Source organism: Lissotriton helveticus, chromosome 5_1 (assembly GCF_964261635.1).
Source record: "Lissotriton helveticus chromosome 5_1, aLisHel1.1, whole genome shotgun sequence".
In the NCBI taxonomy this organism is placed as follows: domain Eukaryota; kingdom Metazoa; phylum Chordata; class Amphibia; order Caudata; family Salamandridae; genus Lissotriton; species Lissotriton helveticus.
The window spans coordinates 206,913,730-206,939,838 of record NC_136065.1 but is presented as its reverse complement, the minus strand read 5'-3'; the positions used below and the strand labels follow the sequence as shown (position 1 = coordinate 206,939,838).

General features: G+C 45.2%; 1 protein-coding gene across 1 annotated transcript in view; it reads left to right on the top strand.

Moving 5' to 3' along the window:
- Positions 1-26,109, top strand: part of LOC144752426 (uncharacterized) — a 1,170,660-nt gene that overhangs the window by 841,385 nt on the left and 303,166 nt on the right. The window contains exons 41-43 of the mRNA XM_078640356.1: positions 5,785-5,838; positions 5,972-6,079; positions 6,664-6,717. Of these exons, the coding sequence (XP_078496482.1) occupies positions 5,785-5,838; positions 5,972-6,079; positions 6,664-6,717 (216 nt within the window). The remainder of the gene's footprint in view (positions 1-5,784; positions 5,839-5,971; positions 6,080-6,663; positions 6,718-26,109) is intronic.

Genomic DNA, 26,109 nt, shown 5'->3' with positions numbered 1-26,109 from the left:
CAGTCTCTGAAGTGGGTCCTGAAGTGAGTCCTGAAGTCCAAAGCATCGTGGAAATCTCACCGATTTGGTCCAGATCGCGGAAGGAACTGCAATAGATCTGTAGTGGTGGTTGACAAACTGCGATTGGGTCAATGGCAGACCCTTCTCCCTTCCCCAACCAGATTTCATAGTCATGACAGATGCCTCACCTCACTTCTGGGATGGGCGGCCATCTGGGAGAGGTGGAGATCAGTCAACACTGGTCTCCGGCAGAGACGGGGCTCCATATTAATCTGTTGGAGCTCTAGGTGATTCGATTGGCATTGAAGGTAATTCTTACCTCTCTCAAGGGGAAGCTGGTTTCCGGATCCAGCCTGATGCCTGGATAATTAAAAGGTAAGGAATGTGCAGCTAGAAAGAGCCTCTACCAGATATGCGTTACCAAAGGTAAGTAACTTGTTCTTCTCACACACCCTGTGGAAAACGGTTGCACAAGTGCTGCGACAGGTTCCGCAAAAGACCTGGGCCATGCTCTCCCAGGCACTGAAAGATGGGAGAGATGCAGCAAAGCTCACCATTAGGTGTGGGTTAGATTCACTCTATGCCACTGCACTCTATGCCACTCTATTCCACTCCACCTCACTGTATGACACTCTACACCATTCTATTCTATACCTATACAAATCTACTCTATCACTCTACTCATGCCCCTCTATGCCACTTCACACCACTCCATTCTACGCCACTCTACGTCACTCCACTCTACGTCACTCCACACCACTCCATTCAATGCCATTCTACACCACTCCACTCAATGCCATTCTAGACCACTCACTCTTTACCACTTTACTCCATTCTACCCCACTCCACTTGACTCCACACAATGGTCTTCTACGCCATCCCACTCTACTCCACTCTACTCCACGCCACTCTACTCCACGCCACTCTACTCCACGCCACTCTACTCCATGCCACTCTACTCCACGCCACTCTACTCCATGCCACTCTACTCTGCGCCACTCCACTGTATGCCACTCTGTGCCATTCCACTCCACTCTGCATCACTATAGGTCACTCCATGCCATTCCACTCCACTCTCCCCCACTCCAATCTACAACACTTACTCTGTGCCACTCTATGCACTCCACTCTGTCAATCCACTCCTTGCCGTTCTACTCTATGCCACTCTATACCAAAGTATGACTCTCCACTTTACATCGCTCTACTCCACTCTCCTGCACGCCACTAAAATTTAGCCACGCTGAACAGCAGCTGCTGTACAACAACACGCTGCTTTACAACATGGCTAAACGACATTGACAAAGCCAATAGCTCTCACATAAGTGAGATCTGTTATTGGCAATGTGTGTCTTAATAAGATAAAGCCCTCTCCCTCTCTTTAGCCTTCTGTTACTCTGTCTCTTTCTCTTTATTTTTACCCACTAGCCTCTGTTTTTTTTGTCATTTAAATTTAAAGATCAACATGTTTAGATGTGTTTATATAAATATGTTTACCTAAATACATAACATTTCTGATAGATACTTCTAACTGCATACTACTCACCTTTAGAATATTCCCCCAGGCCCCCAAACTGGGTCCTATTTTTTCATAGCAGTGCTCTTACACTGCTAGGTGTTTTCATGTCGCTCCACGTTGATTCTGTTCTGCCCTGTAAGTGAATGAGTGGCGGGGCCTATAAATGCTGCCCCTACACGTCAACGTCATTTCCTTCTTTCCATGTTTTTTTCACACAGATCTGGAGCTCTACTGCCCTTTTTAAGTTTGACGCGTTTTTCAAATAGAATTCCAGTGTGCATGAGAATGATGTCCCCACCTAAAACTACCAGGTACAAATCATGCAGCGAATGTCATGAACAGATGCTGGTGACAATCCCGCATGAGGGGTGTGCCTCTGATATTTTGGGCTCAGGCGAGGACTCCAAGTCATGTGAAGAATGTGCCCTCTTGCACCCAAAGGCACTCTGGGACTGTGAAGTGAAGCTGTATGTCGCTGAACATCATATGAAGCCACACAAGTACCACTCTATATTGAGGGCACAGACTCCTTTCCATTCTCAATGCCAATCCTGCCAAGTCCAAATCGAAGTGAAAACAAGATAGTAAAGCGGGACTCAAACTCATACCACCACTCTCTATCTAAAAAGAAGATGTGAGGGTATCAAGGTGCCATGTAACCATGCCTCCCAGTCTCCAGTTTAGTCCAGACTTTTTGGGAGGCCATGCTTTGGATTTTTGGCACTCTTCTAGGTCCTTGCGACACACCTTCAGGTCCCAAGGATCCACACAGGCCTCCAGTTGGGTTACCACCAACAAATCCATCCTCCGCCTTGCAACTCACTATCGGGTTCTGCAGTAACTTCCATTGCAGCTCCAAGACTTATGATGGTCCCTCTTGCGTCGATCTCAGTTTTTTTAAACAAAAATAAGATTTTTAAAAAAAGGACCATCCCTCGCAGGATGGTGTCCCTGGGGCTGAAATAGTCCAGGGAAGGGGCGTGTGGGGCACACAGCTCCCCTTCCTAAAAAAGAAGAAAAGAAAAAAACCTGATAACTCTCCAGAGGCCCACCCCCTTCTCCACTACTCTGCAAACGCACCTCCTGGCACACTCCTGGTTGGGGACGAAGCTCCCTTGGTTGCTGAGGGTCTTTAGGGGCCAACAAGACCTCCTGTTACTGCCAGTAAGTCCCACACCCATGGGGTTACTGATAGGTGGTCGTAGGCCACGTCTCCTCTCTTCACCACTCTGCAAACGCGCCTCTCAGCACACTGCTGGTGGGCTGATGAGGTCTTCTTGCCTCCTGAGGGCCTCAGGGCTAGAGTGGACTAATTCCCCCAACAAGTAGTGCACCAGGAGGAGCGTTTGCAGAGTGGTAGAGAAAGGGTGTGTGGCTTTCTAGCAGGTCCAGGCAATTCTGCTGTGTGGGCTTTACTGGAGGTAATAGGAGGTGTAGTTTGCCCCCAAGGACATCCTTGCAGGCCATCTACCCCTCCTGTTATCTCCAATAAGTCCCACACAGCAGGATTGATAAGAGGTCTTCGGAGGCCAAGCCCCCTTTCTCCACCACTCTGCAAACACGTCTCATGGTGCGCTACTGGATGGGGATGAAGTCCACTTTACTCCTGAGGGACCTTGGTGGTCAAGAAGCCCTGCTGGTACCTCCTGGAAGTCCTACACAGCAGGATTCCTGGGAGATGGTCGTAGGCCCAGGCTCCTTTCTCCACCACTTTGCAAACCAGGGGGGGGGAGGAGTCGATAGACGATGACGAGGGAAATTTTAATTAAAAAAAAGAAAACCACCTACCTTGCACTCGCTTCATCAGTCGGTGATACATCGAGTGCAAGGTAAGTGTTTTTTATTTTTTTATTTAGGTTTCCCTCATCGCCGTCAAGCCTGACCCACCACTCTTATCTGCATGGGCCATGCCTGCTGCAAACACGACTACTAGTTAAAAAACCATAGAAATTCACAGAAAAGAACCAAAGATAACAGGGATGTCATGGTTGGGAATTAGCATTTAAAAAAACGTAGAAATTCACTGAAAAAACCAAAGGTTACAGAGCTGTTATAGTTAGGCTCAAGTGTCACTCGTACAAAACCAGAAAAATTCATTAATTATAGTTAGCTGAGCTAGCTATTACCTGCGCCCTCCTCCTATGCACTGCTTATTACCTCGCATATTAATTTCACACATGACATGGTCAGTGACGCAATTGATAACATCACTGATGACATAGCTGATGACATCATCCACAGAATCTCTGACGCATCGACTCATCCCAATAGAACCTTTCATACACCCACTCCAACTGCCACACTACCATTCTCAAAACCATTGACACATTGTAGGAAAGTGCCCCTTTTTGCATGATTCCCCCCCACTTTTCCAGCTAAGAGGATACCGTCACGAGGAGATGACCTGATTGAGAATTGAAGTTAAGTGGGGCACAATAAGCTCCCTTACCAGTTTCATAAACTTCAAGGGGCAGGGTACCAGTGGGGACCCAGATGTGGTTCCCCCAAGGAGCTGATCAGTCTGTTCATGAGATAAAGGAAACAAAGAGGACAGCCCTACTTCCCTCGTTTCCGTATTAGGAAGGTTGTGGAGCGAGGAATTAGTCATTTGGGCCGTGTTAGAAAGTTCAAAATTAAGGCTGTCCAAAGACGAATGAATGTCAAGAACTTTGGAGTGGAAGTATTTGGCCATCCTATCACAGAAATCCTGCGAGCTGTTGTTGTATAATGCAGCAGGCATAGCGGAAAGAAGATTAACCACTCTAAATAGTCCTCCAGGAGACTTAAGCGTTTCTGTCTTCTGAGAATAAAATGATTTTTCTTCTTTGATGGCTGCTTTGTATTCCGCTAACTTCCTCTTATGATTATCTCTTTCAATCGGGTCAAAGTGTCTCTGCCAGATTTGTTCTTGGCGGCGATAAGTGAAAGGGGTGTCATGTCACCCCTTTCACTTGCCTGCATCTTTGAGTACATTATTCGCTTCTTGGTCCATGGATATTTTCCTAAGGGCATACCAGAAAACATAAGATATGGTCACCTTCTCTGTTGACATTCACTTTTTGTCAGGTTACCCTGTCTGTAACGCAGCTGAGTTCCAACTGGAGTAATTATTGACTGCTGAACCTAGCTACCCTTGGAGAGTTTGGGGTACAAAGGGAGTAACTTGGCTGTCCTCATTGGATTGCAATAGTACCTGAAGTCCTGGGATGTCAGTGGTAAAGTCAAGAACAGGGTCAACACTGTCAAGTGAGCTCATTAGTTTGCTACCTTTGCTACCACTGCTATAATTTGCTGTCATCCCTGTTCCTCTGTTTGCCTTTCTCCTCTTCAGTCTTTGGCGAGTAGTGGACTACGGTTTCAAGCTACAGTGGGATGTATCTAATCTTATCCTGCTTCTTTATCCAACATTTTGGCAAGGCTTCACAGTAGTTTGTTTTTCACTTTTGTTTTTGCTTATTCTTCCCTTCCCATAGATACTTTGTTTACTGCAATGCTGATTTCTTTATTCATACCTATGGAATATAGATATTTTCCCTTCTACATTTTTACTAACCCAATGAAGGACCAGACTAATTTTTTGTACATATAAGTTTGTAAACATTGAAACATTGACGGTGTCATTGATTTTTACCCTACTTCTCTTTTACTATATTGTTTCTTCCAATTTTACACGCACATCCTTGAGACAATATTTCATGCTTTCATTGTTCGCTGAAATCCATGGCCTGCTCTTTAGTGTATGCTGGCTTTGATTCTGTTCTTGGCTTGAAAAGCTACTCATCAGGGGTGGCAAGATCCCAGGTAACAGCTCAGCACACTATATAGCCTTTTCCTCTTTCGGGGTGATCTATCTATTTTGACACTTCAAATCCCTATGTCATGAAGAAACATAAATAAAAGTGGTTTAACACTTTTCTGCTAACTTATAGTTATTCCTTAGATGTTATTAAGTAACATCATAATGTGAGCAGCTTAAAAGGGTATTTTTATCCACATTCACATTGGTTTTATTCCCCCCTTTAATTATAATAATTTATTACAGTTTTCAAGACGTTTCACTACTATTGTTAAGGTATTTGTGTAGTAGACTACTATCAAACACATGATTTATTTTTTTACAAATAGATGTTTTGTTTGCCATCAAGATGCAGGTGATGATGAAATGTCATTGTGTCTTATCTTTTTTTCCATAATTGGTTGTGCTCACAATCTTTTATGTTTGTTGCAACCTGACCATAATCACATGTTGCTTATATCAACTTTTGCAGGGTGTCCCGGGGCCACCAGGTACAGAAGGGCCACATGGGGAAAAAGGTGACCAGGTTAGTGTCACAATCAACCTGCAAAGCTGATGGTCTGACTTCACTTTCATGTGTTTTCCCGTTGAGATGTTGAGCTGCCAGAGTTCCGGAGTATCACATGATCTCATTTAAAGTGTTTTTATCCTCTCTTTAGGGAGATGCAGGAGACCCTGGGAATCCAGGACCTCAAGGACCCCCTGGGGAGATAGGAACTGAAGGACCAAAGGGATTGGTGGGTGTGCCTGGAGAAGCAGGAAAAGAGGTAGGGCACACATGGAGGAGAATGCGAGAATTGCAGTACAGAGAAGTGGATTTTAATACACTAGTAAACATTTTTCAAAGGCTTCTAATGCTGCATTTTGGAAGACGTTATCCTTCTATTTGAGCCAAACTCTCCTCGTGACTCAGTCCTACTTATGTCCCTATGTGGCGCATGCCTGCTATGATCAATAATGTCTGATTGACATTCTGAGGTAGAGAACCCAAATGCTGTGGGGAAAAATAAGATGGTGACCCCTTATGAGTGGAGGGAGACTTGGGGAATTTACCTGAGATGTGCCACATAGCTCATTCTGCACCTGTAGTAGAAGACCACTCTTAACTTAAGTGTAACGTACTCATAAATTTCCAGTAAAAATGCATGCTTACTCCAAAGAAAATGTTTATTTGAGACAATGAATAAGTCACACCTATGCCTGGAGTAAGACACAGTGACTAAAAGAAAAAAAATTATGAATTGAGACCTGTCAGTCAAGAATCATTTGCAACAACGGTGATGAAAAGGATGTCACCCTATTTAAAGTAAGTATTACAGTTCTTTAAAATATTACATTCTTTGTTTCATAGGGTGATGTTGGGGACCCTGGAGCAGTTGGAGACCCTGGGCCAAAAGGAGAGAAGGTGAGCCCTCTGGTGTTTATGTAATACATTGATGTTATGCCACTTTCTTTGTTAAAGGGACACTACGATATGCCAGGCAAGAAAGGGAGGCAGTCCTGAATGAATAAAGATGATGGACTGGTGAAGATGTTAAAATGTACACTTAAACTACAAAATATTTACCTACTCCCCAATTCAGCACTCTCACGACAGTCCCTCATTTGTTAATGGCAGCTTTGGCATTGTTACAATGTACTAGGAAATATTGAATCATGCTAGCTAAGTTCTTTAGTGTGAAATTGGGGGCTGAGGATGTTCAGATTTGTCCAGTCATACGTCTTGGTTGAGGAGGTGTATTGGTAACATGTACCAGGTTTGGAACATTTCTGAAGGCGATAGAGCAGAAGGATGAAAATGCTGGCCACAGTGTCAAATGACTGCTTGCTTAGAATTAGCCCATTGTGATAGGTTGTGTCTAAATCTTTCTGTGAGTCTTTACATATGTGCTCTATTTGATTTAGTGCAAAAAGAACATATTAGGTTAGCAAGATCATTATCATCTTTTAGGAAGAGTCTTAAAACTTGCTTTTTTCCAGAGTTCGGTAATGATCCAGTTGTGTTTACATTTAACTTCAGCGCCAAGACACCTCAGCGTATTTGTGCGCTTAACAAGCTTAAATAACATAAAATAACAGATGATGGACAGAATGCTGAACAAATCAAACATTCACCCCAGTCACAGATCTGGGTTTAATCCATCCCTTTTTTGCTCGCCGTGCCACCCCAGTTTAGACTCAGCCATATGCAAATTAGTCTTGACCCTGCTCCCCATTGGAACAGTCCAGCCTGAACTGCCAGACCAGGCCCTCCCTGATCCTGAAACAAGCATCCTGGGACCGGTTTCGGGGTATCACCCCTCATCAGCCTGGCTTACTTGAATCAAGTGGCACAGTGAGCATGCAACCCATGTCTGGCCACTTAGGGCGACAAATGCAAAAAGAATAAATGATGGATAGAATGCTGAACAAATCAGAAATTCACCCCTAGTCACAGATCTGGATTTAATCCGTTGTTTTTTTCCGCTCACCACGCCACTCCAGTTTGGGCCCAGCCATATGCAAATCACTCTAAACCCTGCTCCCCATTGGAACAGTCCAGCCTGAACTGCTAGGCCAGGTCCGCCCTGGACCGAAAAAAAACATCCTGGGACCAGTTTCAGGGTATTAGCCCTCATAAGGTGGCTTACTTAAATTCAGTAGCACAGTGAGCACAGGACCCACGTGTGAGAAAGTGCCATCTTTCTTGCCTTGGTATGCCCCCACTTTTTTCTGAACTGCTGATGTACTTTGACTGAGTGTGCCCTGGGTCCCTGCCAATCAGGTACCCAGGGCCTGTGTTCCTTCCCTACAAAGAAAAGCTATGCTGAAACAAAATACCCAATTGGCATCTCTGGCCCCTGTCAGCCCCTAGTAAATGGTACCCTAGGTACCCAGGGCATGGTGACCAGAGAAGACCCCTGAGGGATGCAGCACTTATTGTGCCACCTTCAGGGGCCCTGTACCCTGGCTCCCACACTCTGCCTTTGCAGGCTGAGTGCCTAGCTACAGAATTAAAGCAAGAGTCGACATGGCACACATCCCTGTGTGCCATGCCCACAGAACCAACTGCCCTGGCATACTTCAGTCACCCCTCTAGCTGGGTGCCCTATGCCGGAGGTGAGGGCCTAGGTGCCTGAGCCCTGTGCCCCTACAGTACCCAGGGCCATTCCTGGGCACTGTAAGTGCAGTGTTGCCATGTAAGAGTATATGGTGCTTGGAGGTTGTCATTCACGAACCCCACAGCACCATAATGGCTTCTCTGAAGACTGACAAGTTTGGTACCAAACTTCTCAGCACATTAAACCCGCACTGATGCCAGTGTGGAATTTAATGTAACGGGCACGAGAGGGCATCTTAGAGATGCCCTCCAAAAACCCGAACCTACAATCCACGTCTGGGCTGAGTGGCTGCAGAGGCTGCCACCCAGCAGACATGTTGCTGGACCCCTGGGTGGAGAGCCCCCGCTCTCCTGGGTCTGCAACTAAGCACATCCTGGGCGAGGTGCTATGTCTCCTCCCCCAGGATGGACAGGGGGAAGCTTCAAAGGCATACCGCCTCTGAGAGCTTCCCCAGACCATTTGCTGTACCCAGCAACCAGCCCCCCACCAGTCCTACCCCCACTCTGGCGGGAAGACTGGCGGTAAAAACTACGTCAGGAAGGGGGTGTGCTAACCTGTGCCAACTCTACCCCTCAGGTGGAGGAGGCGAGGTGAAGCATGACCCCGGGCTCTGGCCATCTTGTAGATGGGGAGTCCTGCCCTATCCCAGCTAGGCTCCTGCCCCCCTCCCACAGGAGAGGAGCTGGCTAGGGGGTGTACTCACCCCAGGACAGGGACCCATTGGTCCCTGACCTTGCCCTACCTGTAACGCCCCTAAATGTAGTATTTAGGGGCTCCCTGAACCTTCCTTCCTCAGATCCCGATATCAAAAAGAAGAAAGAAGATCAAGAAGAAGAGGACCCGCCATGCAGCTGCTAACAGGACAACAACAACAACTGGCTTGGCCCCAGCCCTACTGGCCTGTTGCTCCTGGAACCTGTTCCTGCCTAAACCCGGCGACCACCGCCGACAGCAACCTTGGGACACCTAGAGGACCTGCCTGCCTTGACCCTCTCGACGATTGGGACTCCCATCAGCAGAGGCTCTGCTGCAACAACCCACCTGGTGCCCACCAGGAAGCTCCGGACCAGCCCACTCTGCACCAGCCGAGCGCGGGCCGGGCCAACCCGAACCAAGACCACGAGGACATCCCCCCCGGCGACTGGCACCCGAAGTCCAGTGCCCAGAGACCCTCCTCGATGAACCAGCCGACGCTTGCAGACTCAGAACCAGGGGCCACCCCAACAGCGACCAGCCGAGGGTAAGCTTTTCCGACACCCAAAGACACCCCTGCACCCGGCGCCCTACATCCCCCTACGCCTCCCTTTGGGGTACCTACCTGTGCTCCAGCATCCCAACTTACCTCTCGAAGTGCTGGTAGCCCCTGGAGAGTCACCGTCCCCGAGCCTGCAGCCTTTGCTCCTTTCTCAAGATCCTCATTGGATAACATTCAGCGCCCGACGGCTCAAAAGCACCATGCACCCAGCCGCCCGAGTGCCGCTGGCTGTGACATCTTGGCCCTATCCTACTTCCCCCCTTGCCCAGAGCAAGTGACCAGGAGCCCAGCTCCCAGAGCAGCGTGGCTTGCTAGCCAGCAGCCACCAACCGAAGGCCCCCTTTCCCTCATTGGATAACATTGGGCCTACCAACCTCTGCACCCGGCCGCCCCTGCGCCGCTGGGACTGAACTAACTGTACTCACCTGACCCCGGGGGACCCCTGAGTGGTTGCCCAGAACCCTAACTTCACCAACCAAGTACTCACCTGGAAATCGGTAATTCACTTACCTGCCATTGGATAACATTGACCCATTTTTGACTCAAAAATTTTCGGTGTGAAGTTTTGAAAACTGAAAATATTCCTAGAAAATCAGCCAAAGTCCGAATTAGAAAATACTCACCTGTGATCAGGAGAGAAGCCAGTACTGTACATTTCAGCCCAGTACTGAACCACAAAAGTAATCCCTAGCGGGTTTACTAGTAACCTGTATTTTCTCCATAGGAACCCATTGTCTGCTTTTCTATGAAATTTCTTCTAAGTGTCTACTTTTGAAAACTGCAAATATTCTTTAAAAATCGTACGAAATACTGAAACGCAATTATCTACCTATTTTGAGTTAAGCCCCCAGTGCTGGCCCTAGGAGACCAGTGCTGGGTTATAAAAGTAACGCGATCATACTTTACCTGTAACCTGACTTTCCTCCCATTAGATAACATTGTGAGAATCAGCTCGAAAAGTTTCTAAGTGTGAACTTTTAAAACAGCTTTATAATCATGAAAAATCATCACTGTAACTAAAACATTTTTGCTAATCTGGTTTCAGCTTAGACCCCAGGACTGAAACCAAGATCTAGTCCTGGAACTACCAAAGTAATCCATAAAGTAATCAACTGTACTTTCCTATGAAAACCCATTGAGCTCAATGCTAGAGTGTGTTGCAGAACTGTATTGCTTTATAGTAACCTGTGATTATTGTGTGTGCCAACTTGTTGCTCCACTGCAAAGTATTTACAGGAGAGTACTCGTAATGTGAAAAGTATATTTTTATAACTGTTGGTTCTAAAAATAAAGCACCTATATTTGTGGATATACAAACAATTGGCCTGGAGTTCAGTCCTTGAGTGTGTGAAACCTTTTGCTGACTGAGTGTGTACATCAAATGCTTTACACTGTCCTCTGATACTGCCTTACTGCTCGACCAAGCTACCACTTTGGAGAGTAAGGTCAGTTCTGACTTTCACCTCTGTTATGCCTCTGGGGTTGGTGGATTCTATACACACTGTACTTCCTTATAGTCCAGTATATATAGAGCCACTTTGTCACACCACGTCTGGGCATACCCTTCCAACTTAGGGCAACAAATGCAAAAAGAACAAATGATGGGCGGAATACTGAACAAATCAACATTCACCCCAGTCACTGGTTTGGTTTTAATCCATTGCTCACCCCACCACCCCTGTTTTATTCTAGCTATATGCAAATCAGTCTTGACCCAGCTCCCCATTGGAACAGTCCAGCCCAAACTGCCAGGCCAGGTCCTCCCTGCACTGAAAACAAGCATCCTGGAACCGATTTCAGGGTATCACCCCTAAGCATGGGCGTAAAATCCGTTCCGCTCGCGGATTTTCGGCAAATTCGCAATCCGCGAACTCTCACGAACTTGCCGAAAATTCGTAGATCCGTGCGAAGCGGATTTTTTGCTTGGTCGCACTTGCCAACTAGAATACTATACAATTTCGCAGGAGTAAACACTTGCGAACACGTAGATCCGGCGGGCAGCGACAATCTTGCAATTGCGAGATTGCAAAATTTGCAATTTCGCACCAGAGATCCACCAGCAGGCAGCATAAACCTTTGAACATTATGATTTTTATCAGAATAACTCCTCAGGTTGACATTTGCCTGCACTTTTTTTTTGCAAGGAGTCCATTTTGGGGGGGGGGGGGAAGGAAGTGCCACACAGTCTCCAACTTCCTGTTCCTGTCCAGCAGGCTCCTACCAGTGCTTTCTTCATGTGCTGGTCACTTTGATTTGGATCTTGACCTGGAAGGATTACTTTTTGTGGATGCTGCTGGATATTTGGATTTTTGCAGAACTGAAAGCACTCAGCAGGTGCAAAAGTTCAATCTTATCATTAGTAACCATTCCCTGTAGTGCCTGGAAGGATTACTTTTTGTGGATGCTGCTGGATATTTGGATTTTTGCAAAACTGAAAGCACTCAGCAGGTGGAAATGTTCAATCTTATCATTAGTAACCATTCCCTGTAGTGCTTCCTGAGGGGCCCCTTCAGAGTTCAGTTGCCTACTTGCAACTATTCTATGACCCTGCTCTGACCCTCACAGCAGGCTCAGAGAATAGCTACAAGTATACAACAAAGGTCCTGTTAAAAATATTACACTGCAACAGAAAGCAATTACAGATAAGGAAGCACCTGCCAGCCTGGAAGTTCAAATTCAGTGACACATTAATCAGCCCCTAATTCATTCATGTCAGTTGAGGCAGGGCAGGTGTGCTTTTCCCCCCATAATCTACAGTGATGAACTAGAGGGTGGCATGGGTGAGCCAGAGGGTGGCAGTGGTGAAACAGAGGGTGGCAGTGGTGAAACAGAGGGTGCTGTGATGAACCAGACGTAGAAACAACATGGTCGCGACCGTTGCTACCCGAAAATTAAGTTTGCGTTTGCGAACTGGTAAAAAACCCTCGCGAAATGGCAGAAACACTTGCGAACACAAAAAAAAAGGAATCCGCAAAATTCGCGAGAGTTCGCGGATTTTGCGGATTGCGAATCCGTAAATACGCAATTTCGCGGATTGCCAATTCGCAAAATCCGCACATGCTTAATCACCCCCTCATCAGCCAGGCTTACTTTAATCCAGTGGCACAGTGAGCACTGGACCCATGCCTGGGCATACCCTTCCCACTTAGGGCAAAAAATGCAAAAAGAACTAATGATGGACAGAATGCTGAACAAATCACACTTTCACCCGCAGTCACAGATCTGGGTTTAATCCATTGTTTTATTGCTCACCACACCACTCAGTGTGGATCTAGCCATATGCAAATCAGTGTTGACCCAGCTACCCATTGGAACAGTCCAGCCTAAACTGCCAGGACAGGTCCTCCCTGGACTGGAAACAAACAGCCTGGAACTGGTTTCTTAGTATCACCCCTCTATCAGCCAGGCTATCTTGAATCCAGTGGTCCAGTGAGCACGAGACACACACCTGGGCATACCCTTCTCACGTAGGGCGACAAATGTAAAAAGAACAAGTGATGGATGGTGTTTGTTCATGAAGGAATTAGACAGGTCTTTCTATGGTGTTGCCTTACCGGAACTCATCTCATCATTTACTGAGTTCCTCATTTTTTAAACAACCCTTCTTTAGTAGGTCAAATGGCATCTCCTTTGGACTCAGGGATGAGGCCATGTCGACAATGTTCCAAGGATGATGTCCCTGTCAGAGTCTCACAACATCTGCAAGTGGTATCTTGGGTCTGACATCAGGGAGCAGGAAGTATAGTTATTTCTGAATTGGACCAGTTAGGACACCAGCCAAATGATCCTACTTCCCTTGTGTAGATGTGTCTTCTGATTGGGAGTTGATAAATAAAATCACTCTTTCAGCCTTCTCAGTGTCCGTTAGGTAGAGGTGTCCGTCACATTGGTGAGAGCAAAACTACAAACAGGAGCCAGGACATGAGCACGAGAAAATGGTCAAAAGGACCTTGAATAAAAGGTATACAGTAGTGGCTTATCTGCTGATCTAATAGGATTCAACATTTCTCACAAACGAGTGCCAAGGTCAATGCAAAGCTTTGGCTCTCGCTGAGGAGAATCCCTGCTCATCTTGGTGTAAAAATGCTGGACATTATAAATGTGGAGAGCATGATTGATATAAAAGCTGTAGTCTAATAGGTGTAAAATTAGGCTTATGTTTACAATCCCTTCCCATTTGCACCTGAAGGTGCAAATTTAAAGCAGATTTATTCCATTTAGTCTAGTAATTTATGGCTCAATTTCCATTTTGTTACATGTTTCATCATTACCTTGCTCAGTAGCATCATCCATAGTGGTTCGTGGATATACACGCCCAATGCCTCTATTGGAACCAATAGGACAAATAAAGCACATTATGATTTGTATCAACATGTAGGAGGGTAGTATGATCAGTATTACTGCAAGAAACATTTTGAAGATATTCATTCCCTACTTTCCAAAAGACGTGGTAAGCCAAGATCATAACCGTCCCATGATCAATCTCAACTCTTCCTGATTAGTTTGGAGTGCCTTAACGCTGTGCTTATTGTGATCTATCTGAGTATGAATGCTAAGAGATTTGTTTGGAATAGAAAAGCAGCATTCAGAGCACAAAAACCTCCCTGGGCAAAAAGGACAAAGTCCAGGGCCATTCTGTTCTGCAAATTCACAATCCTCTGGGAATCACAATGCTTTTTTATCAGACCCAAAGAAATAGCTGTGTAATTGGCAGTTTCCTCTGTTAGTCTCGGCAACCTCACTGCCCTTACATTGTTATTGAGAGGGGGTGTTCAGCAAAATGTCTGATGGTGGGAGCACATATCTAGGGTAAAAAACTTCAGTCCAGTCTTGGGGTAACTAGAGTTAAACGTACGCTGCAAATTAAATGGGCATACTCCTCTTAGGAAAGACGCATATGAAGCAACTAGTCAGAAGGGATACAGTATTACAAGAGGGTAACTTTGTCAGGTATAGTATCCAGAACCGTGTCACACTCACTGTGGCCAAAATAGGTGCTCCAGTTACTTGGATCTCCATGTTCACAAAACTGGGTCTGGTCAGAGTGAGCATGATGAATAGTGTTTTCCAAGAAGTAATGTTTGGTTCATTAGAAGTCATCCATATCGTGTGTAGAGTTTCAGGAAGTGCATGTTTTGTTTTTTCTGATAGTCATGAAACAGGAGCTGTTGCTATAGCAGCAACAGTGCTGTCTGACAAGGCATGCGCAGACATGCAGTGCAATGAATAGATCCAGGTAGGCAGCCCACGATACTTGATGGCAGCAGGGCTTGGTAGAGATTGCCAAGAAGTCTTCAGTTGATGCATCTTTACATACTCCCATTTGCCAGTTTCCAAGTTGTACTGAAGTATACTAGTGGTGGCTAGTGAACGTTGAAAGTGGTGAGGCGTAAATGCCTGCCTTGTGTTTACCAGAGCTGGCGAAGCAGGCAAACCCAGCTTCCTCTCAAAGGGTTGGGGAGGAGGGAGTTCTCCCCTCCAATAAAAACCTACAAAATTGTGAAATATGTCTGCAAGTGGCTCATTTTAGAGCACAAGTTGCACAAAAATTGGTTTAAAATCCAGAGTTTATGAAGGGACTCTAAGGAAATATTACAGTGCTTTTGTGGTGTGATAGCAAAGCCCTACCCTTCTTAAGACTGTTTATGTTCACCATCCCTAAGAAAACTTTCCACAAATGGTGGCAAGGCAATGTGTTTTCAGCACAGTGTCCCTTTGTATTAGATTTGTGAAGATTATCTAGGTGCCACTACCATCTTGGATCACAACATACCTTTTATTGCTGTAAATATGATCAAAAGAGAACACTAAATTCTCTGTAATATTAAAAAGAGGTGGGTAAGTAAACAAACTAAAAGGAGAGCCTACTCCGAGCTGAACCAATGCTTTAGGTTGATTCTACCAGCCTATGCAAGCCATGAAACTGTTTGGCATGTAAATCGTGCAACAGACATCATGTAAAAATATGTTAAAGTGTCCTAAATGTTAAAACAAATGTATTGCTTTACCACAGGGAAACATTTCACCTTAGTATTTTTGATAATATTAGTACATTGAGAGGCATTTATTAGAAGTGATAACTTTTAAAGAAATATTCATGCCCTTTAACCAACGACAATGATGCCAGTGGTGAATCAAGAGGCAAGTCAGTTATCATGTGCACACTACAGCATACATCCTGAACTCATGTATTTGAAGATGTTCTCATATGTGGTAAGAAGAAAAGGAGGTGTAGCAAAACAAAATAATTGCCTGAGATCACACAATTTGATCAAGCGGGAAAGCCAGGATAGGGAACAGTGTATCGGGTTTCACGAAAAAACAAATAAACCACTTGATGATATGTCTTTCTCTCACCCATTTTACCACAAAGATTAATCGGTATCTTTAAATTTGCAGATAGGTGAGTGTAGGAAGCTGGCTCTGTATTTACTATTCCCAAATAAGGTATAATGTGCACAGAGTCCAGTGGGTCCACAGAGGCTTTACAGAGGTTAAAGTAGATAATGCTTTATTCTCATTTGTGGTAGTGTGGTTGATCAGTCAGGCTTATCAGAGGGCTGTGTTAAGCATTTGTTGTACACACTCAGGCAAGAAATGATTGCACACACTCAAAGACTAAATCCAAGACCAATTGTTTTGTATTAAAAAAATACTTTGTTACTTTTATTACTAGAACCAAGAGAAATCAGTTTCAGGTGAGTACCAATTTTAAAATAGCAATACTTTTCAGGTACAGTCAATTGTGTTCGCAAAAAGCAGTAGAAATACTTTACAGTTATACTGAAAATACTTTGTGATGTTAAAACAGCCGCAATGGAACTTAGCAATTGCAACAGTCAGACATTTAGTGCAATAGGAAGAATTTACAGAAGAACTAGAAATACTTTTACCACAGCCATTCAATTTTAAAAGATGTAAAACTTGGGATGTAAGTGAAAATACTTTTGCAATGCAATTCGGTTTCAAAGGCAATGTTAACCACGGGTGCGGAATGGCACACAATGCATTTCCTAAGGAGAAATTTGGCAAAGTAGAAAAACATACAATGCACATCATTTGGTGGCTCACCATCGAGTAGCAGACATGTAGAGGGTTCAGGTCAAAGGTTCAGAGGTGCGTCTTGCAGGAATCTCTCGAGTTTTGGCAGGAGAACAGGGCAAAAGAACAATGTAGTTGGTGCTCAGCCAAAAGAGGGCCTGTGAGAAAGTGGCTCTATATATACTGGACTAGAATGAAGTACAGTGTGTATAGAGTCCACCAACCCCAGAGTTATAACAGAGGTTAAAGTCAGAACTGACCTTACTCTCCAAAGTGGTAGCTTGGTCTAGCAGTAAGGCAGTACCAGAGGACAGTGTAAAGCATTTGTTGTACACACTCAGTCAGCAAAAGGTTTCACACACTCAAGGACTGAACTCCAGGCCAATTGTTTTTATATCCACAAATATAGGTGCTTTATTTTTAGAACCAACAGTTATAAAAATATACTTTTCTTGTTATGAGTTCTCTCCTGTAATTACTTTGCAAAGGAGCAATAAAGTTTGTGTACACAATTAATACAGTATTGACAGTAAGCACCACAATCCTAAAAAGCACTATAGCATTGAGCTAAATGGGTTTTCCACATGTAAGTACAGTTGATTACTATATAGATCACTTTAGTAGTCCCAGGACTAGATTTTAGGTTCAGTCCTGGGGTCTAAGCTGAAACCAGATTAGCAAAAACGTTTTGGTTACCGTAGTGAATGTTCAGGAATATAAAGCTGTTTTAAAAGTTCACACTTAGAAACTTTTGAATGGAAATCTGACAATGTTATTCAATAGGAGAAAATTCAGGTTGCAGGTAAAGTACGATCGCATTACTTTTGTAATCCAGTACTGGTCTCCTAGGGCCAGCACTGGGGTCGTAACTCAAAACAGTTAGGTAATTGCGTTTCAGTATTTCGTGTGATTTGTAAAGAATATTTCAGGTTTTCAAAAGTAGACACTTGGAAGAAATTTCATAGAAAAGCAAACAATGGGTTCCAATGGAGAAAATACAGATTACTGGTATCCCCGCTAGGGATTACTTTTACAGTTCAGTACTGGGCTGAAAGGTACAGTACTGGCTTCTCCCCTGATCCCAGGTGAGTACTTCAGAATTCGGACTTTGGCTGATTATATGTGAATATTTTTAGATTTCAAAACTTCACACTTGAAAAATTTTCGAGTCACAATGAGTCAATGTTATCCAACGGCAGGTAAGTAAATTACCGGTTTCCAGGTGAGTACTTGGTTGGTGAAGTTAAGGTTCTGGGTATAGCCTCAGGGGTCCCCAAGGGTCAGGTAAGTACAGTTAGTTCAATCCCAGCGTCACAGGGGCGGCCGGGTGCAGAGGTAGGTAGTCCCAATGATTTCCAAAGAGGGAAAGGGGGCCTTCGGTTGGTGACTGCTGGCTAGCAGGCCACGTGGCTCTGGGAGCTGGGCTCCTGGTCACTTGCTCAGGGCAAGTGGGGCAGTAGGATAGGACAAAGAGGTCACAGCCAGCGGCACTCGGGCGGCTGGGTGCAGGGTGCTTTTGAACCGTTGTGCACTCAATGTTATCCAATGAGGATCTTGAAAAGGGAACAAAGGCTGCAGGCTCGGTGACGGAGACTCTCCTGGGGCGACCAGCACTTCGAGAGGTAAGTTGGGATCTTGGAGCTCAGGTAGGTACCCCAAAGGGAGGCACAGGGCGCTGTAGGGCGCCGGGTGCAGGGGTGTCTTTAGGTGTCGGAAAAGCTTACCCTCTGCTGGTCACGGTTGGGGTGGCCCCTGATTCTGAGTCTGCAGGCGTCGGCTGGTTCGTTGAGGAGGGTCTTTGGGCACTGGACTTCGGGTCCCAGTCACCGGTGGGATGTCCTCGTGGTCTTGGTTTGGGTTGGCCCGGCCCAGGCTCGGCTCGTGCAGAGTGGGCTGGTCCGGAGCTTCCTGGTGGGCACCAGGTGGGTTGTTGCACAGAGCCTCTGCTGATAGGAGTCCCAATCTTCAAGAGGGTCAAGGCAGGCAGGCAGGTCCTCTGGGTGTCCCAAGGTTGCTGTCCGCGTGGGTCGCCGGGTTTAGGCAGGAGCAGGTTCCAGGATCAACAGGCCGGTAGGGCTGAGGCCAAGTCAGTTGTTGTTGTTCTGTTGGGGCATTGCGGCGCTGTCCAGATAGACGTACAACTGAAGGAAAAAGTAAAGAGTAGACTAGCCAATTGTTAAAACAGAGACACTTTCAACTGTTTCCTTAAAACATTATAACTTGTAGTTTTCTGTAGTTCAGGCGGGAGTTGGTTCCAATACTTTGGTGCCAAAAACGAAAAGGCTCTGCCTCCTGTCCGGACCCGCCGGATACGAGGAATCTGAAGCAGATCATGAGCCCTTGATCTGAGATTCCTACTTGGGATGTAGTTTCGTAATTTATTCCGTAAATACAGAGGGCATATTTCATTGACTGCCTTGTACGTTAGTCAGCAGATCTTAAAAAAGTTATTTTCTTTACTGCCAACCAATGCAACTCCTTCAAGAGCGGAGCTGAAGATGAACCTGCCGGTTGGTTAAGGATCATTCTGGCAGCTGTATTCTGCACCAACTGGAGTTTGGCCAGAAGAGTCTCTCCGACTTCCGCCAATAGAGCGTTTCCGTAATCCAAGCGACTGGTGACGATTTCTTGTTAGCAGCTGCACGGCGGGTCTTGTTCTTCTTGATCGTCTTTTTTCTTTTTGGTATCGGGATCTGAGGAAGGAAGGTTGAGGGAGCCCCTAAATACTAAATTTAGGGGTGTTACAGGTAGGGCAAGGACAGGGACCAATAGGTCCCTGCCCTGGGGTGCGTACACCCCCTAGCCTGCTCCTCTCCTGTGGGAGGGGGGGCAGGAGCCTAGCTGTGATTGGTCACGGCTCCCCACCGTCAAGATGGCCAGAGCCTGGGGTAGTGCTTTACCTCGTCTCCCCCACCTGAGGGAGGGGTTGGCACAGGCTGGCACATCCTCCTTCCTGACATAGTTTTCCTGCCAGTATTCCCGCCAGAGTGGGGGGCAGGACTGGTGGGGGCTGGTTGCTGGGTACACCAAATGGACTGGAGAAGCTCTCAGAGGCGGCATGCCTTTGAAGCTTCCCCCTGCCCATCCTGGGGGAGGAGACCTAGCACCTCGCCCAGGATGTGCATTGTTGCATGCCCAGGAGAGCGGGGGGCTCTCCACCCAGGGGTCCAGCAACATGTCTGTTGTGTGGCAGCCTCTGAAGTCACTCAGCCAGACATGGATTGTAAGTTAGATTTTCAGGCGGCATCTCTAAGATGCCCTCTGGTGCATTTTACATTAAATCTCACACTGGCATCAGTGCAGGTTTAATGTGCTGAGAAGTTTGGTACCAAACTTGTCAGTCTTCAGTGTAGCCATTATGGTACTGTGGAGTTCGTAATGACAACCTCCTAGCACCATATACTCTTAATGGCATCACTGCACTTACAGTGCCCAGGAATGGCCCTGGGTACTGTAGGGGCACAGGGCTCATACACCTGGGCCCACACCACTGGTATAGGGCACCCAGCTAGAGGGGTGACTGATGTATGCCAGGGCAGTGGGTTTGTGGGCATGGCATACAGGGATGTGTTTGTTTAGTTCTGTACCTAGGCACGCACCCTGCCAAAGGCAGTGTGTGGGTACCTAGGTACACGTCCCCTAAGGGTGGCACAATAAGTGCTGCAGCCCTTAGGGGTCTTCTCTGGTCACCATGCCCTGGGTACCTAGGGTACCATTTACTAAGGGCTGATAGGTGGCCAGAGATGCCAATTGGGTTTTGTTTCAACACAGTTTTTAGGGAAGGAACACAGGCCCTGGGTACCTGGTTGGCAGGAGCCAGGGCACACTCATTCAAAGCACATCAGCAATTCCGAAAAAAGTGGGGGCATAGCAAGGCAAGAAAGATGGCACTTTCTCACAAGGTCTCTCTCCCTATCACAAGAATCTCAGGAGCTGTGGGAGTGGGTTACACAACATGGCATAACCCTAAGAGCAGACCATGTCAAAGGGCTTCAAAACACTTTGGCCGACACCCTCAGCAGATCTCTCTCGGCATGTCACGAGTGGGAGCTGGAGTAGGAGCAGGTGGAAAAGGTCTTTCGAGTTTGGGGCAAGCTAACTCTAGATTTGTTTGCAACGAAAGAAAACAGCAAATGCCTTTACTATGCCAGCAGATTCTCTCAACGGGGATCAAGAGGGAATGCCCTGTCCATGCGATGGTCAGGGATTTATGCGTTCGCTTTCCCCCCAATACCATTGATACCGAAAGTGCTTCAAAAGATGAAGAGAGAACACTGCAGTCTCATCTTGATTGCACCTCACTGGCCGAGACAGTATTGGTTCCAAGAGTTACTCCTACTGTCACAAGAACACTCTGTCCGTCTACTTCCGAACACTCTCAATGTTGACAAGGGAAAGAGGTCAGATACTACACCCAGATCCTCAGTCGCTTCACTTGCATGCCTGGCTCCTGAATTCCTAGAATTTAAGGATCTTAAAATATCTCAGGACTATTGGGAAATTCGATCTAAATCCCATGCCCAGTGTACAGTCAAAACGTTTTGCTTAAAGTGGAAACGCTTTTGTTATTGGTGCGAGGCAAATGATGTTCATCCAATCCAAACTCCACCGGAGGATATCCTTCCCTATCTGCTATCTCTAGCCAAAGCGGGACTAGTGTTCTCCTCTATCAAAGTTCACCTCGCTGCAGTTTCCAGATTCTGAAAAAGCTCTAACAAACCATCACTTTGTTCTCCGTCACTTATTAAACAGTTTTTAAAAGATCTTTTTCGAGTCTTTCCTCCGATTCGGCCACCACCTCCGGAGTGGGAACTGAACACAGTTTTATCTCAACTAACGAAGAGACCATTTGAACCAATTCACAAGGCCGAACTCAAGTTTTTGACCTGGAAAGTAGCAATTTTTTTAGCTATTACTTCAGCCCGAAGGGTTGGTAAAATTCAGGCCTTCACCATTTCGGAACCCTTTTTGCATTTCACAAGGGATTACGTCACATTACGAACAAGTCCCAAATTCATTCCTAAAGTACCGTCTCAATTCTATCTCAATCAGCTTGTAAAGCTGCAAACCTCCTTCACGGATCCAGTTACGCCGGCGGAAAGAGCTTTGCACGCTCTTGATGTAAAATGCTGCCTAAAATTTTGCCTCCAGAAGACTAAGGCCATTAGGCTATGCAATCAATTATTGGTTGCCTATGGCCCAACCACATTGGGACAAGCTGTAACGAAAGCAACTGTAGCTTGATGGATTGCTTCTCTTATCCAATTTTGTCATGATAAAGTCAACAAACCTTTGCATAGAAAGGTCAAAGCGCATTCTACCAGGACTATGGTGGCCTCAACTGCATTATTTGCTGGTGTTACATTGGAGAACTTCTGTCGTGCTGCGACATGGAAGAATGTCCACACGTTCACAAAGCACTACTGCCTACAGTCTGCGTCGTAGAATGATGCAGTGGTGGGACAAGCTGTTCTTCGACATCTTCTTCATTAAGGTTAGAATTATAATGTCTTTGATATTGCATTTATTTTGTGCGAATATGAACATATTCTCTATTACGTTTATGGTCATTAATTGACAAATATTACTGCACAGTATGTTAATGTACTATGAATACTTCATTCTAAAATGTTTTTCTATATTCTGATAATTTTCTAACCTTCCCTGATGTGTTGGGGGTATATACACTCTGTCTCCCACCGTCAGCAACAGACATTATTGGGCTTACTGCTTGCTATTCTGATTCAGGCATGTGAATCTATGAAAGATACCCCAATACTGGATAAGAAAACAAGTTACTTACCCGCAACTACAGTTATCTAGTATTGGTATCTTTCATAGATTCACATGCACCCACCCTCCTCTCCGTCAGGACAGTTCTCTATTTGGGATGCCTACTTCTCATTTGTGCTAGGAAAATCTGAGGAGAACTGCTTCTGCTGGGAAGATACTATACTGGATCACTGTAGTTACAGGTAAGTAACTTGTTTTCATCTCAATTATTCTGTAGTGATGCAATTCAAAATAAAATGCAAATTTAGCAATTGTCTAAAATAATGAGCAAGCCTGTATGGCTGGAAGCACATTTTAGATAGCTCATCAACCAATACCATTTAATTTCTCATGAATTCATGGGATCAGATTTTACATGTTATGTTATGTTATGTTATTTTTTATTTGTTAAGCGCACATACGCCCGAGGGCTTCTTGGCGCTGGAGAGAGTCAAACATAACAGTATATAAAAGACACAAGTCGCTACTTACAGTAAACCTGAGAAAAAAGAAGAGTTTTAAATGTCTTCCTAAAGGTAAGGAGGTCCCTGCTGTGTCGCAAAGTCAGGGGGAGTGAATTCCACAGCGAGGCAGCTAAAAATTGAAAACTGCTGCCTCCCTGCCGTTTCCTTTTAAAACGGGGGACCTCAAGTAGGTCTTTGTGGGCAGATCTCAGGCTGCGTGAAGGTTGATATCTACGCAGCAGTTGTCTAAGAAACATGGGACCCTTGCCCTCCAAAGCCTTAAACACAATGCAACCCACCTTAAACATTACTCTCTGCTCCACAGGCAGCCAGTGCAAGGTCTGCAGTCCATGTCTAATCGATTCCCACTTCGGGACTTTACAGATAAGTCTCGCTGCTTGATTTTGCAAATATTGCAATCTTTTCAACTGGCCAACAGGAGCCCCCAAATAGAGGCCATTTGAAAAGTCAATGTGGGAAAGGACGAGAGCATTGACTGTTTGAATTAAAGCCAAACCTGTGAGGAGATGTGCTATTTTCTTAATCTTCCTCAGTTGGAAAAACCCCGTAGAGACCACTGTTCCAACTTGGGTTTCCAAGGAGAGATCCTGACTGAGAGTCACTCCCAAACTTTTAGTTGTACGGGATTTTTTAGGAGGCGAGCCCATGTCCGATGGCCAAAAACAAGGGTTCCAACTGACCTCACTCTTCCCAGGTAGAATGAGCTCCGTTTTTCCCGGGTTTAGCTTAAGGTGGTTTAAGGACATCCACCTTTGAATAAAAGACATGGTTGCTCGAAAGTCCTCAGCCGCGTTGTCTGAGTTTAAAACAAAGACCAACTGCAGATCGTCGGCGTAGTTGTAAACCTCAACATTAAACTGTTGTAAGGAAAACAAAAGAGGCCGCATATACAAATTAAATAATAAGGGGGACAAAGAAGATCCTTGGGGAACCCCACAGAAGGAAATATTTTTAGGAGCTGTAAAAGAACCCAGGCGAACCGACTGAGTGCGTTCTGAAATAAAGGACCTGATCCAGGCCAGAGCCGAATCTCGAAGTCCAGCCTGTTCGACACGGTTGACCAAGATGGTATAGTCAACCGTGTCGAACGCGGCGGACAGATCTAACAGCACCAAGGCCTGGTGCAGGTCCCCGTCAGCATTAGACCTCAAGGTGTTCTGAACGGCCAATATCACTGCCTCGGTGGAATGACCAGGCCGGAAACCTGCCTGGTTAGATTGTAAATAACCAGAGGTTTCCACAAAGCTTGATAGACAATTGGCCACATGGGCCTCCAATATTTTGGATAGGTAAGGCAGTAACGATATTGGTCTATAATTTGAGAGGTCTGAAGAGTCAATGCCAGGTTTCTTTTTCAAAGGGATCAGCAAAGCCTGTTTGAAACTATCCGGAACAATCCCTGACTTCAGGGAATTATTAAGCAAAGGAAGCAGGCTATTAGGGATTGCCCGACCAATCTCCCTCATTATATGAGGAGGACAAACATCCTGAGGAGATCCAGATTTAACTCTGGTAAGCAAGTCTGGAAGGATCTGGTCTGTAATTAAAGGGAAAGAATGCAAAGTAAAAGGATTAAAAAAGGTGTCATCTATCGGCATGCAGACTGGAAGCCTGGATAGGGTATCCTTGATCAATACTATTTTGTCATAGAAATAATCATTCAAGGAATTGCAGAGACATTGTGAAGGGACAACTGGGGGAGAAGTCCTTTCATCATTGCACAGCTCAGTCACAATCCTGAATATTTCTTTCGACTTATTAGTCGCATTGAGTATTTTAGAAGAGAAATAATCAGTCTTGTGAGTGTGCAGTGTCTTTTGGTAGGCTTTACGAATTAGACAGTACGCAATCTTTGCTTGAGGGCAGTAATTAGTACGCCAAATCCTCTCATGTTGCCTCACTTCAAGTTTTAGTTTCCTCAACTCCGGTGTGTACCACTTATGTGCGGCCGCACCGCGAGAGTTATCGAAGCGGGTGAGGGGAACAGATGCATTGATGGCCGAGTTAAGCCATTCTACATAAGTTTCGTAATAGCAATCTTTAGGGGTTTCAATAAAAAAGCTAGATCAAGCCTGCATAGCTTAAGACGTATAAAACAAATCTGTCTCCTTCTATGTTAATTTACACATATCCATAATCATTCACAATTTAGACACACTACAAGAAATTCTAAACCATAGTGAACAAGCCTGTATGGTAAAAACCATATTTTGAACTTCACAGCAATTGTACAAAATTAAATTATCACATTCTGCATGAATTTAAGAAAGGGCCATCTATATAGGTCTCGGCCAAGAAACCTTTGTCGGGTCAAGTGGCCTATTACGTCACAAAGCAAAAAGAGGGGGGGGGGGTCTCCTACAGAGATAAACTGGATAGACACAACCAACATTGTTATATTCATGGTAAAACAAAAGTGAACACCGTGCAAAAATTGTGCATATGACCATAAGACAAAAGGGAAGGTGAGATAAAAACACAAGGGATACAGACTTGATAAACACTGCTATATAAACCTAAATAGCTTGGTTATCTAAACACTTAAAGTGGTCTACTGTCGTCCAGAAACTGAAGATCAATGTTGACTATGCCTCCTGTGAAGCTTTTTCCAAAACTGCTGATACTGGATCATGGCTGAGAGCCCTCACCACGACCCAGCACACACAGGGAAAACAAATCCGTCTCCTTCTATGTTAATTTACACATATCCATAATCATTCACAATTTAGACACACTACAAGAAATTCTAAACCATAGTGAACAAGCCTGTATGGTAAAAACCATATTTTGAACTTCACAGCAATTGTACAAAATTAAATTATCACATTCTGCATGAATTTAAGAAAGGGCCATCTATATAGGTCTCGGCCAAGAAACCTTTGTCGGGTCAAGTGGCCTATTACGTCACAAAGCAAAAAGAGGGGGGGGGGTCTCCTACAGAGATAAACTGGATAGACACAACCAACATTGTTATATTCATGGTAAAACAAAAGTGAACACCGTGCAAAAATTGTGCATATGACCATAAGACAAAAGGGAAGGTGAGATAAAAACACAAGGGATACAGACTTGATGAACACTGCTATATAAACCTAAATAGCTTGGTTATCTAAACACTTAAAGTGGTCTACTGTCGTCCAGAA